Source organism: Dreissena polymorpha, chromosome 4, assembly GCF_020536995.1.
Source record: "Dreissena polymorpha isolate Duluth1 chromosome 4, UMN_Dpol_1.0, whole genome shotgun sequence".
Classification (NCBI taxonomy): domain Eukaryota; kingdom Metazoa; phylum Mollusca; class Bivalvia; order Myida; family Dreissenidae; genus Dreissena; species Dreissena polymorpha.
The window spans coordinates 45,826,293-45,838,612 of record NC_068358.1 but is presented as its reverse complement, the minus strand read 5'-3'; the positions used below and the strand labels follow the sequence as shown (position 1 = coordinate 45,838,612).

The 12,320-nt window shown below is 38.6% G+C and overlaps 1 protein-coding gene across 1 annotated transcript in view; it reads right to left on the bottom strand.

The window, feature by feature from the left end:
- Positions 1-220: 220 nt before the first annotated feature.
- The window catches only part of LOC127878394 (uncharacterized), a 42,966-nt gene continuing 30,866 nt past the window's right edge, over positions 221-12,320 (bottom strand). The window contains exons 10-20 of the mRNA XM_052424920.1: positions 12,075-12,193; positions 11,393-11,524; positions 11,055-11,067; positions 9,109-9,708; positions 5,558-5,719; positions 5,051-5,218; positions 3,808-3,920; positions 3,397-3,514; positions 2,722-3,050; positions 1,962-2,453; positions 221-1,337 (exon numbers count right to left, since the gene is read on the bottom strand). Of these exons, the coding sequence (XP_052280880.1) occupies positions 573-1,337; positions 1,962-2,453; positions 2,722-3,050; positions 3,397-3,514; positions 3,808-3,920; positions 5,051-5,218; positions 5,558-5,719; positions 9,109-9,708; positions 11,055-11,067; positions 11,393-11,524; positions 12,075-12,193 (3,011 nt within the window). The 3' untranslated portion in view covers positions 221-572. The remainder of the gene's footprint in view (positions 1,338-1,961; positions 2,454-2,721; positions 3,051-3,396; positions 3,515-3,807; positions 3,921-5,050; positions 5,219-5,557; positions 5,720-9,108; positions 9,709-11,054; positions 11,068-11,392; positions 11,525-12,074; positions 12,194-12,320) is intronic.

Sequence of the window (12,320 nt, the reverse complement as noted above, 5' to 3'; positions counted from 1 at the left end):
ATACATATAGATAGTATTAAGCCAGTTTTCTAATAGCAATGAAAATGAATCTTAATTAGTTACGTGTAAATTTACTGAAACAAATATGGGTTTTATTCGATAAATCGAAACGTTTGAATCAATTGTTTTTTTGTTTTTGTTTTTTTATTGCAATAAATCAATACCATACACGGCAAATGCGTGTTTACAAATCTAAAAAACATTTTTTTTTCAAATGACAATGATTAAATATTATTAATATTAAAATTACCATGGTACATATAAATAGTTATGTAAGTTCAAAGAGTAACACGTATAGTTTTAATAACAAATATGAATATATACATGTACATGCGCATGCAACTGTAAATGTTTATAATGATATTAATGTGAAGCCTGTTTCATATATTGTCGTACTTCGTACACGATGACGATTTCGAATATATAAGCAAGCATACTAGATATAGACAACATAGTTGCATGGCTTACGAAATAATCGTGTACACATACATTCCAACAAACCATATTAATATAAATGTAACAAAACCAGGCACAACAGACTCATATAAATGTTTTTAAACGGGCATAAACGCTCATGGTTGTTTAGACTTTCTTTTCAAGACTCGGCGCTTCCTTTCATTAAATGCGCTTTTCGCATAGTTCATATTTGACTTTTCATTGCTAGCGATGCGTTCATGCTCCACCCCCAGGAACTGCCGAAAGTCCCGTTTGCGTTTGCTGTTCACCGACCGCGCCCCCTTTCGCCAAATGTCCTCCATATGCAGGTCCTCGGCGTACAGCCATTCGCTGGGCCAGAAAAGCTCCGCGTGTAGACTTATTGAATCCCCGTCGGCTATATCCATGGATATCCCGGAGACGTTTAACGTTGAATATGCCGCCATGTCTAATTCAGAATCTCTGCTAAGAGTGCTCCCGATGGAAATCAGATCTTTTTCCTTTGTCATATCGACAGAAGATTGTATTGTCACGTGCCTAATGTCGCGTGGATTATCATAGTTATGAAGCTCATGACGTGTATTCGTTGCATTAGCGTTGTCTGGTTTGGCAGTTTCGTTAAAGGGGTCTACAGCAATACGCATCTCAGTTTGTATTTTATTTTCATAGTGTATGACGTCTGCTCCTCCGACAAATTCATTTGGGATGTTGCATACAGGAGACATTTTTTCGATATTATTAACCAAATGTTCAGGAATGTTTTTTTTCTTGTCCTCTAATTTAAAGTAATCGAATGTATTTTGAAATAATTTAACGGGCGTTTTCGACCGACGATATTTTTTCTTCATGACAGGCGATGGGGTTTTGGGTCGCATCGTTGTTTCCCATTTAATTTGCCAAGCCTGAAAACAAATCGCTTTTATTATAGGAAACCGATGTGGATCTTGATTAAGAATCATTTAAATTAGCAGCTTGTTAAAACCTTTATTGGCTCATGTATTTAGATTACGTGATTTATTGTTACATTCTTTTGAATTGAAAATGGTACATTTGTAGCTCTATGCAGAATGAAAGTAAAATAGGATGATGAATGTATGATCGTTGTGTACCATTAATTGTTAGTCCCCGGAATGTGGCGATGCGGGTAGAACGACGGTCTTATTTCGTTTGGCTTTCTCTTTTCTTCGCCTCTTTTCCCGTTCTATAATCTCAAGACTACTTGACTTTTTCATCGCCCAATCGGCCGAGTTATTCAGCCCAATAGACCGCCGCGTTCGGTTATTTATATACAGTAGGTCTTCTCTTGCTCCGACGCTGTCCGTTCTTTTAGGCATTTTGAGAAACCAGTTTGTGTCCCTCTGCTTCGGCAAACTAGGAAGAAGGTTTTTAAGAGTCACTATTGGATTATCCGTTGCGGCGTTCTGCAACAGCCAGTCCGGGTCATCGAATATCGTAGCGTTAGATGCGCTAAGGTGACTTATTCTACTAACATTCTGCAGAGAGTTACCTAATCGAATATCACCTACCGACGCTGTGCTCGTGGTACGGAAGGTGTTCATCGAGTCTGCTCCGCGATTCTTTAAACCGGTTATCATATCTGGATGTTCCCTCAACGACTTGGCAAGCCCTGACGTCCCAGTGTTTTCGCGGGAAAACGGGTTTTCTGTTATAGTATCTAACCGCGGCTCGGGCGGGGAAGGCACACCTTCTTCGGGGAACTGATAGCTGTCTGGACTGCCACCAAACTTGCCCGTACTGCGCGGAATTTTCGGCGATGCGTGGGATTTTTCCAGGACGCCTAATCGCGTCGAGAAGACCGGTACGCCGTCGGCTGGGCGCCGTTTCGCCGTGTCCTGTGGGATATCTGGGAGGTCAACGCTCTCGGGCAGGGACGACGCGACGGTGTATGCTTTGTCTAACTCGTGAGTTGGAATGTTCACGGCTGACGCGGATTTCCGCTTGCTTTCCTTCAGTGAGCCGTCTAGCCGGGGCGATTTTTCCCACTGCTTCTGCCATTTCTGACACAACAGAACAAACCTTTGTTAGCACATTGTGAAAGTTAAAATTTTATTTGACACTTTCAAAACAGTAACTTTCCATTTAAGCTGCGTTACAATCATTTCAAAATAAACGCGTTTTTATTTTAACCCATGGTTCAAGAATTTCGGCTATCGTATCGGCATATGGCATACTAGTATATTCGAACAGAATATGGTAGACGTAGAATCATACAGTATTAAATTTTCTCACCATTAATCCATCCGCGACTACCACCACACCACCCACCTCTTTCTTAGGCGGCTCATACGCGTCTCCCATGACCTTTTTGTTCTTCCGACCCTCCATGATGCCCGTGAGGACCTCCCCTGAGCTCTGCTTGTTCACCAGATTCACGCCCTTCTCAAGCGAGGAGACCCGCTCCATGCGCGGCGTGTAATCAGTTATGGAGATCTTAGACTTGGCTTTACGAATCTTTGGAGCCTCCTCTTTTTTGCGGAAGATTTTGAGGTATAGTATAATAATGATGATGGCGATGACGATGGCGCCGCCGATGGTACATAACACTATGATGAGGACGTTGTTGTTGCTGCTACTGCTGCTGTTGTCTGCGTTAACTGGAACGAGAATTTGAGCGTTCTAGCCTTTTAGGTTTTATTCTGACTACAACATGTATGTAATTTTCGATCTTTTAACTTACATTTTTACATAGGACTTTGCAGAAATCATAAAACTACAGTAATAAATACAAATAATACTAATAATTTATGCACCTGTATGCCGTTTTGGAATTCAATTAAATTAATAAAATCTGTTCTAGCCACGCAGTGTTATTTTATGTATTTAAAAGAAATATATGAAGCGTTTTGATGAACGAACAAACGGACGTTTAACTATGTGAACGTGTGTCGTCAGAATCAAAGGACTGTTCTGACTATCAGTACTCGGTTATTTTCCTCTTACGCAGGTCGGCCATGTTGTACAATATCCCGGGCGAGGTGACGCTGGTGGGTGTCTGTCCGGTGTGGCATCTCTTCGGATACTCACTGGCCGTTAGCAGGGAACCACTCTTGCTCAGTGCCTGGAAACAAATTGAGCCGCGGTCTGGGAAAACTGGGCTCAATGCATGTGCGTACATTCCATTAAAGCGAAAAGTATCGTGCCTGATTAGCCTAGCAGACTGCATACGCTAATCTGGGATAACACTTTACGCACATGCATTGAGCCTTGTTTTCCCAGAATGATACTTAATTTATGGAACCGTTCTTAGTATATTGCAGTTCCGTATTTGTATGCGGGTTTTGTTGTGCTTGATTTAAGGATACGGTTTAAAACGAACCATTGACATGACAGCGACGTTTACCGCTGACGTACCATGCACGTAAACTGGTACGTGGTGACACCGTTGACGGTCGTGTCGTTGTTGTACAGAGTGACGTAGGTGTAGTCTGAGGAGGTACTGTAGAGGCACTGGAGAATGCCGCCCTCTGAAATCACAAATGATTGATGATCAGTGAACCGTATGATGATTCACTGTAAAAACCCGCATAAATTTGCGTTCCTAAAGCGTTCTCATCGCGGATCTTGAAAATATTGTTGGATATTATATTTCATATTTGACAGAGTATATGAAGTTGTATATTATTTTGCGTCGCTTATAGTGTGCATGTAGTTGTATATTATTCCAGTGCTGACAGTGTGCATGTATTTGTATATTATTTCGTCGCTGTTAGATTACATGTTGTGGTATATTTTTACTATCGTTTATTCTAAAACTTTTGACTTTTAAAAGTAATAAATGTACATCGTACATAATTACATAGTATAATATTTTTAGCATACTATATATAAAATATGATACGTTATGTTAAATTAAAAAAACACACACATCTAAATGATTTGATATACACAATTTATTTGGATAAGAATGTTTAGATGGATGCAAAAATAGTGTACATGGATTACTAACTTGATTATTGAAAATGAAATAAAGGGGGATCACAAAGTATGTACGGACGACATGATTTTGTCAGCTGGACGCCTTGCAGTGCGAGTGGCTTTCAGCACATTTACACCACTGACACATATTAAGCCGCGTTCAGGTAAAACGGGGCTTGATGCATGTTAGAAATAGTGTCGTCCTAGATTAGCCTGTGCAATCCGCACATGCTAATCAGAAACGACACTTTCCGCCTATACATAATTTTCGCGAAGAGTCTTCCTTTAAAAATATTACAGTAAGCCCCTGGGCGCGGCATATATATGTCTACCTCATGGATCAAAATAACCTACATCCACTTAAAATGTAAATCAATCAGAATTGCTACAGCTCGCAATTTCAATCTCGTACATCGCCAACTGATTACATGAGAAATTGTGGTTTAATGCATGTGCGTAAAGTGTCGTCCGACATTAACCTGTACAGTCCGCACAAACTTATTGGGACAAAACGTTCTGCCTTTTTTTATTTTCGTTTACATAAGACTGTTTTTGACAAATATCCAGTTTAGGCAGAAAGGGTCGTCCCTAATTAGCCGGTGCACAAGCTTATGTTGGGCGTCTTTTTTGCATGTTCGTTTAACGCTTTTTTCTCAGAGCGCGACTGATGTGTACACACTGTTGAACATTCCGGTCACGCATGACGAGTAGTTGAATGCGAGGAGGCCCGGCTGCTGTCCATCAAGTGTCGTGTTCGAGCAGTTGACCGCCGCGCTACTGGTGACCACCACCCAGAACTGCGACATCAGCGACCCTGGGCACGCCGTCAGCGCTTCACTCAGATTGTCTGTGAGGAACATGTTAGTGGGCATGAATATTTATTTTCGCATGAATACCCTACTTTTCGGGAAATAAAACAAGTAAAACTTTTAATGATTTTTTAGTGAGATGTAATGTTTCTGAGTATAATCTTTGTGTAGATGTTTGATTGAAAATGCCGCATGATAGTACAAACATTTCTGCAGCAGCTGCTAATTTTGAAATTGTGTTGATATTGATTATGTCGATTTATCTTTGAATGATTAATATGATAAACTAATAATTATAATTATGGTGACGATGATAAAGCCAGTCGAGATGACGCCGTTATAGATGTTGATGACGCTGTACGAGATTTAATGATTACCTTTCTTAATAAAGAGCTCGTATTCGCCCCCAGATCGAGTGTCCGTTCGATTGCAGCCCGCCGATAAGGTGACCCCGACCGGGGGTCCAAAGTAGAACCTCTCTCCGGTCGAGTTGTCCACGTCTGCAGCGATAATGAAATATATGACGTCACTTCCGCGCGCTGTGTTCAATACATAAGGAAACCGACTGGTTGTTTTGGCTGCTTTTTGGGGAGTTTAATATTTTACGAATATCATTATATTCGGTATACATGTATATGTCAATGTACATTACGATTATAGAATGTGAAATAGTAGAGAGTCGAAATGTAACATTACATGCCAAAAAATTTGAAGAAAAAAAAATAACGGCGATCAATTGTAGAAAGATCATTTGTCTGAAAAATAATCGGACACTGATTTTTGTTAAGAACGTGAATGTAAACAAGTTAGACAAGCGGAAAAATAAAATATTCGTTCCAAATGTTATTTAAACGGTTGTCGTTCGGTGAAGATGGTATTAAAACACATGTTAGGAAGTGATGAAGAATATTCAAAGCGTCACATTAAAATATGACGTCATACTGCGCTCGTGTTTAATGTACTCCACAGTGCGAGCATGCCCATAGAAAATAACCGATAAGATATAGTGTGAGATGTTGTAGGATGTAGAACACTTACTGTTTTCGAACCGGACGATATACTTCACTGCAGACACCGCGGTCATTTCCATACAAAGGTAGATCCTTTCTCCGAAAACGTCGTTTGGTGCCCTTTTAATAAATTGAGAGTCTATTTAATTTACGTGCAAGCAAATGTTTAAATCAGACATCTTTAATATGTTTTTTTGCCTTGAAATTGTTATTACCGTAGTCATGATTTGATATGGTCATTAATAAGAAGACTAATTCTTACAAAACACTCTTTCAAAGTGTGTTGATAATTCCACAATAACTCTTAAACAGTTGGAAAAATTTTGTATGACATGTTTGCGGAAATTGTTTGAAACACTAGTTCATACATCGTTTTGACATGTATACTATAGAATATTAACGAATAAAATAAGAACAAAATAGCGCATTGTAACTTACTTCACAAGATACTTTGTGTCAGACGATTCTTCGCAATCAAACGTGTTTGGTAAATCCGGTGACGTAAATCCGGTGAATGACGTCGACGTAAACGTCAACGTGCCGAATGACGTGCTGTACCATACACCCGTCAGTTCAGCCGGGAACGTACACGCCGTATTAACGCTGGTAGCTTCCCATAACAACAACGTCACTAATACCGCCAGAATCCACATTTCATTCGCACGTTTTTTTTTTAATTTTCACTACATTGTGTCAGTGTTTACTATTTTGTATTCTACAATAATTATCATTATGTATTAGCATTCATGTTATTGTCACATGTTATGAGTTATTAAATGACGTTTTACATACAAAACCAATTGTTATGTATTATAAGTTTCGAAATTATATCCAACGATTATATTGTTGCTAATTAATTAAACAAAATGAATTTCAAGCCCCATAGTACCACACAAAAGCGGGTATTCACTTGTTTAAATGATATATTGTTTTATTAAACAATGAATAACAATCGTTCCTGTTGAACGCTCATTTATTGCCGTTTATTGAGCCATGTCGTTCGAATTATGCGGGAACAATAGTATTTGCTTTCATACTTAACACTATCTTAAGTTCACTTTTTAAATATTTATGATAATTGATGCAAATATTTGAGTATAGTTCAATACACCTTCATGAAAAGGGTACTTTTGGTGCATATCAATGCACGTGCAATTGTTTAATGGAATAATCTCATATATTAGCAAAGTATTAATTTAGCTAGAATTTTAGTTGAACTACAATAAACTAAAATATACGGCTTTCTAGTCAATTGAAAAATGTGCGATGTTTTCATGTGCTCAGTCCCCTTAGAAGAAGGCGATCGACACATAGGAGAATCACTGGCCGTGTATTCATCCGTGCGTCTGTTTGTGTATGCGTCTGTGCGTCCGTCTCGTGGTCAGGATGTCCTTTCGAAAGTGTGTCCTCAGCCATTACCATTCCACTTTTGTATCGATTTTTAAAAAGCTTGGCGAAAATGTTATACATCACAAGACGATTGTTCGCTTGTAACACCAGTTTCAATGCCTCAATATCAACGTCGCACATAGAGATAAAAGCTCACATTTGAAAACCAAAGTGGAATTTATGGGAATTATATGTGGCCTATGCTCACATGTAATTAATGTTATAACCCATTAGGAACTGTAAACTATTTAAACACGAAATACCCCGTTGTTTGGGAACGTATTTTTACGATCATATATTCATATGAGTCGCGTTCTGAGAAAAATGGGCTTATTGCATGTGCGTAAAGTGTCGTCCCAGATTAGCCTGTGCAGTCCGCACAGGCTAATCAGGGACGATTCTTTCCGCCTAAATTGGATTTTTGCTAAGAAGAGACTTCATTTTAACGAAAAATGTCATTTAGGCGGAAAGTGTCGTCCGCACATGCATTATGACTCATATATAGACATAAATCCTATTGACATATAAAAGAAAAATTCTTGATTTCATCATTCGTGTAATTTTTTCAACATCAAAACTTAAATCTTTATTAAAAGCGAAGCAATATACAACATATTAAGTAACATTTATGAAACAAACCCAAAACACGCGCATTTACAAAGGTCACACACAGGAGTCGCTCATAACGGCAGTCTTAAAGAACATTTCAGCAGACATTTATCATTAAAGGGGCCTTTTCACAGATTTTGGCATTTTTTTTAACTTATTCATTAAATGCCTTATATTGATAAATGTAAACATTGGATCGTAAAAGCTCAAGTAAAAAATCAAGAAAAAAATTAAAAAAAGGAAAACAGCATTGCCCGGAGCAGGTTTCGAACCAGTGACCCCTGGAGTCCTGCCAGAGTCCTGAAGTAAAAACGCTCTAGCCTACTGAGCTATTCCGCCGACTACACATTTTTGACGTATTTTATACCTTATATAAGCAATATTCGTAGTTTCACAAAATTTAACGACAAAAACAGAACTCTCCAAATTATTCAATCGTTTCGCGTTGCAACGCTTTATAATTTTTAGGTTTTAAAATCGTCAAAAGATGCATATAATGGCTATATTAGAGCATGGTTAATGTTCAGTATTACTGTTTCCTCACAAATATCATAACTAAAACGAAAAAATATGACTCTGAGACAACTTTTTTCAATTTTGTCATTTTACCAAAGCGTGAAAAGATCCCTTTAAAGGGAGGCAACTTGTTTGTTTACAAATTAAGCTGTCAAGTAAATTGTCGATCCTAGTTGTATGGAATTAATAACATATTTCAACTCGGCATCACTTGGGCCACAAGCATACTCGCACAAGACAAGTATTAACGTATTCCATATGGTTCAGGTCTGTTGACTTTTGATAAAATGCATATCAATCCCTCTGCCCGACGTCTGAGCAATAAATATTTTCAAATAAACATCCACTTTTTAAAACCAAACTTGAATATTCTTATACATTAACAAGCAGCATCTATTCGATGCCCAAATCTGTGTTCTCTGATCGCCGGTCGTCTGCTGGTCGCCGGTCGTCTGCTGGTCGCCGGTCGTCTGTATGTCGTATGCTAGCCTTACTCGCGAACAGTGACCGCTGGCTCAAGAAAGTCCGGGCGGTTGTCGGCCTAGGCTCCACCATGTAAAGAAGCTCCACCTTTGGCGGCGGCATCATATACGGCTCTACAATTGGTCCTAGTTTAATCGGTTTCTTAGCAACCCATATGTCGTTTGGTTTCACGCCCTTGTGCTCAGAGCGCCTTCTCTTTGATTTCGTTTTGGACTCCGCCGATTTCTCGAGATCTCTCCCTGTTTTTCCATCAAGCGCTGTCCCGTGATTTGTCAAATGAGTTTGTCTATTTTTAGTAGACGACGTCATTTCCTCCTCACCGTTTTCCATGGAAGACAGATAGGAGGAGAGCGAAGATTCCGAATGCCCCACTCGGAATTTTGTGTTGACGCATTTGCAGCAGCGGCATCTTGTCTTGTAAATCAAGCACACTATAAGGAAAGTGATGAGGATAAGTCCCAAGGCACCTCCGATGATGGCCACGTAATACGCGATTTGGGAACCAGGATAGACAGTGTCCGCTGCGAACATAGAGATCCATGTTTAATGAACATGTTTCCTTTCAAGTATGTGGCACTGTTATATTGATTACATGTATATAGGTCAAAATAACACAAAGATGTTTGAAAAACATTTATGTCCCCAACTTGAAACAAAGTCGTCCCTGTAACCTTGGCTTTTGTTTCAAAACAATTTTCATGTCGCAACCCCATTTGACCTTGATATTTGACCTGTTCACCTCAAAGTCAAAAGGCATCTTCCTTTCATCACAAGTAACTAGCGTACGAATTTGGATGAGAATTATATCAAAGCGCTTTCTATATTTGCGCAAACCAATTTCATTACACGGTCACGTTATAGGGGCCTTTGACCTGGTGATCTTACGCTAAAAATGTGTCTGTTTTCCTTCCATGTAACCGCTAGTCTTCCTATTCTCCCAACAAGTCATTAAATCAAATTGCCTGATTTACATGAAATAATTCAGAAGATATAACGTGGAAACGCATGGTCTACGGACCGACCGACAAACCTATCTTTATACCAATCTACCACCAACCAACCGACCGACCGACTGACATGTGCACAGCAATGGACCGTCGAAGGAGGGCAGCAATATGTTTAAACGGTAAACCTTTATGAAAAGATAATATTATTCACATTGACAATATAAAATAGATACAGAAGAAATGCCATACAGGTTTTACGATGTTAGATTTTCTTAAACTGTTGAACTTCTTACAGTGCTCTCCAATGAAACCGTCTTACCAAGATTATGAAGAGTCAAGAATGTTTACAAGCTGTGTCTTTAATTCGGTTTGGTGACCTATTTTTTGACCTCACGTAAACCAGTTTTGTTCTCGGGTGAGTTATCTCTGGAACACATGCTCTGACCATATTTCGTGAATATCAATTTGGTTAATAAAGGACATGCGCACGTAATGTTGAAACCCACGAGGCCCAGTTTCAAACTCAGACGAGATTTCTTTGGGTACAATGTTTGTGCCAAGTTTGATTAAGTTTGTGCAATGCATGTGGCCTTTAGAGTGTTCACAAGATAATAAATGTTTTCCAGACAACTCACAAAAGCTGATCACAAAAGCTCGAATGACCTAAGCCCATGTGAGACAAAAACGTGTTTTTTTTTTGTATAACCAGTACAATACAATTATAACAAAAAGTATTTGATTCGATAGTCATAGCATGCTCTGTAAGTAAACACGTCAAATCAGTCAAGTCTTATTACAATTAGCATGTGCAGTCCGCGAATTTTATTTTATGAAGAACTGCCTTTATATGCATAAAGCGTTTAGTACAGTCTCTGATAAGCCTGTTCAGACGGATGAATTCCTAATCGCAATGTATGTACTCACGACAGGTAGCTGAAACAAAAGAAAAATACAATTATTATAAATTATAAAGCATTAATTCTGATCACTTCATGTTTATCAAAACAAACTATACAAAACTGACACTTTCGTTGTCAGTGACAATGTTTCTATTAGGCAGTTTACTAGATAGTGTGAATAAACTTATATATTGATAACTTTTAACGTTAACCACGCTTCAATTTCGTCATAGTTCAAGTAAAAATATAAACAGTTATAAGTCATAATTGCACATACGTAACAACAAATTATACGGAAAAAAAAACACTAAATAAAGTCCCCAAAAAACGGCATACAATGCAAATATACGATAAAATACCAGAAATGTACCTGTGATTACGTCATATCTCAGTTTGACCCCTCGATTTATGACGTAGGTGTCTGTCTGCCCTTCGTGACACGCCTCTGGATATATCGTAGCATTGAGTCCGTCAACACTAACTGTGTATGCCTGTCACAAGAAAGAGTATATAGGCTTCGGTCTGGGAAAACTGGGCTTAATGCATATGCGTAAAGTGTCGTTCCAGATTAGCCTGTGAAGTCCGCACAGGCTTATCAGAGCCGACACTTTTCGCTTTTATGGAATGTTTCGTTTACAAGAAGTCTCTTTAAAACAAAAATCCAGCTTAGGCGGAACGTGTCGTCCTTGATAAGCCTGTGCTGGACATTCACTTTTTAAATCACAACGCTTCTAATATAAATGAAATTATACGACACTAGTCCGCGTTTGTATTGTACTCCGATACACTACAAGCGATATTAGAATATGGTTTTATAAGTGCCAAATATCGTTTAATCAAAACAGGCAAAATATCAAGCGTCATTGTGCATACCATAAATGGAAATAGATGTTTAATACAATCTTACAATGCTGTAGTAAAGTGAACACTTTTTGTCATTGAAAAATGGTATGATAGTGCAAACGAAATTATCGTAAAAGCCTTTTGTGTCCAACAAGATAACCATATCATAACGGATACATGAAGACCTGCCTTACATACATAGCAGTTTATTCTCCGAACCCCAGGCTTCAGCGCCGTATCGTTGTTCCACACGTGAAGGTACCTCACGCCCGTTGTCTCGTTCAACTTGTCCAAAAGACATATGCTAACACCGCCATCTTGAAAATATGTTTTTCATATTGTTGTATGTGTATGGGTAGTTCTTGAGTAAACAAAAATGTAAATTTATATTATATCAAATGCATGTATCAGTTGTTTTAATTTCAGGTTTTATAGTTTACGTTT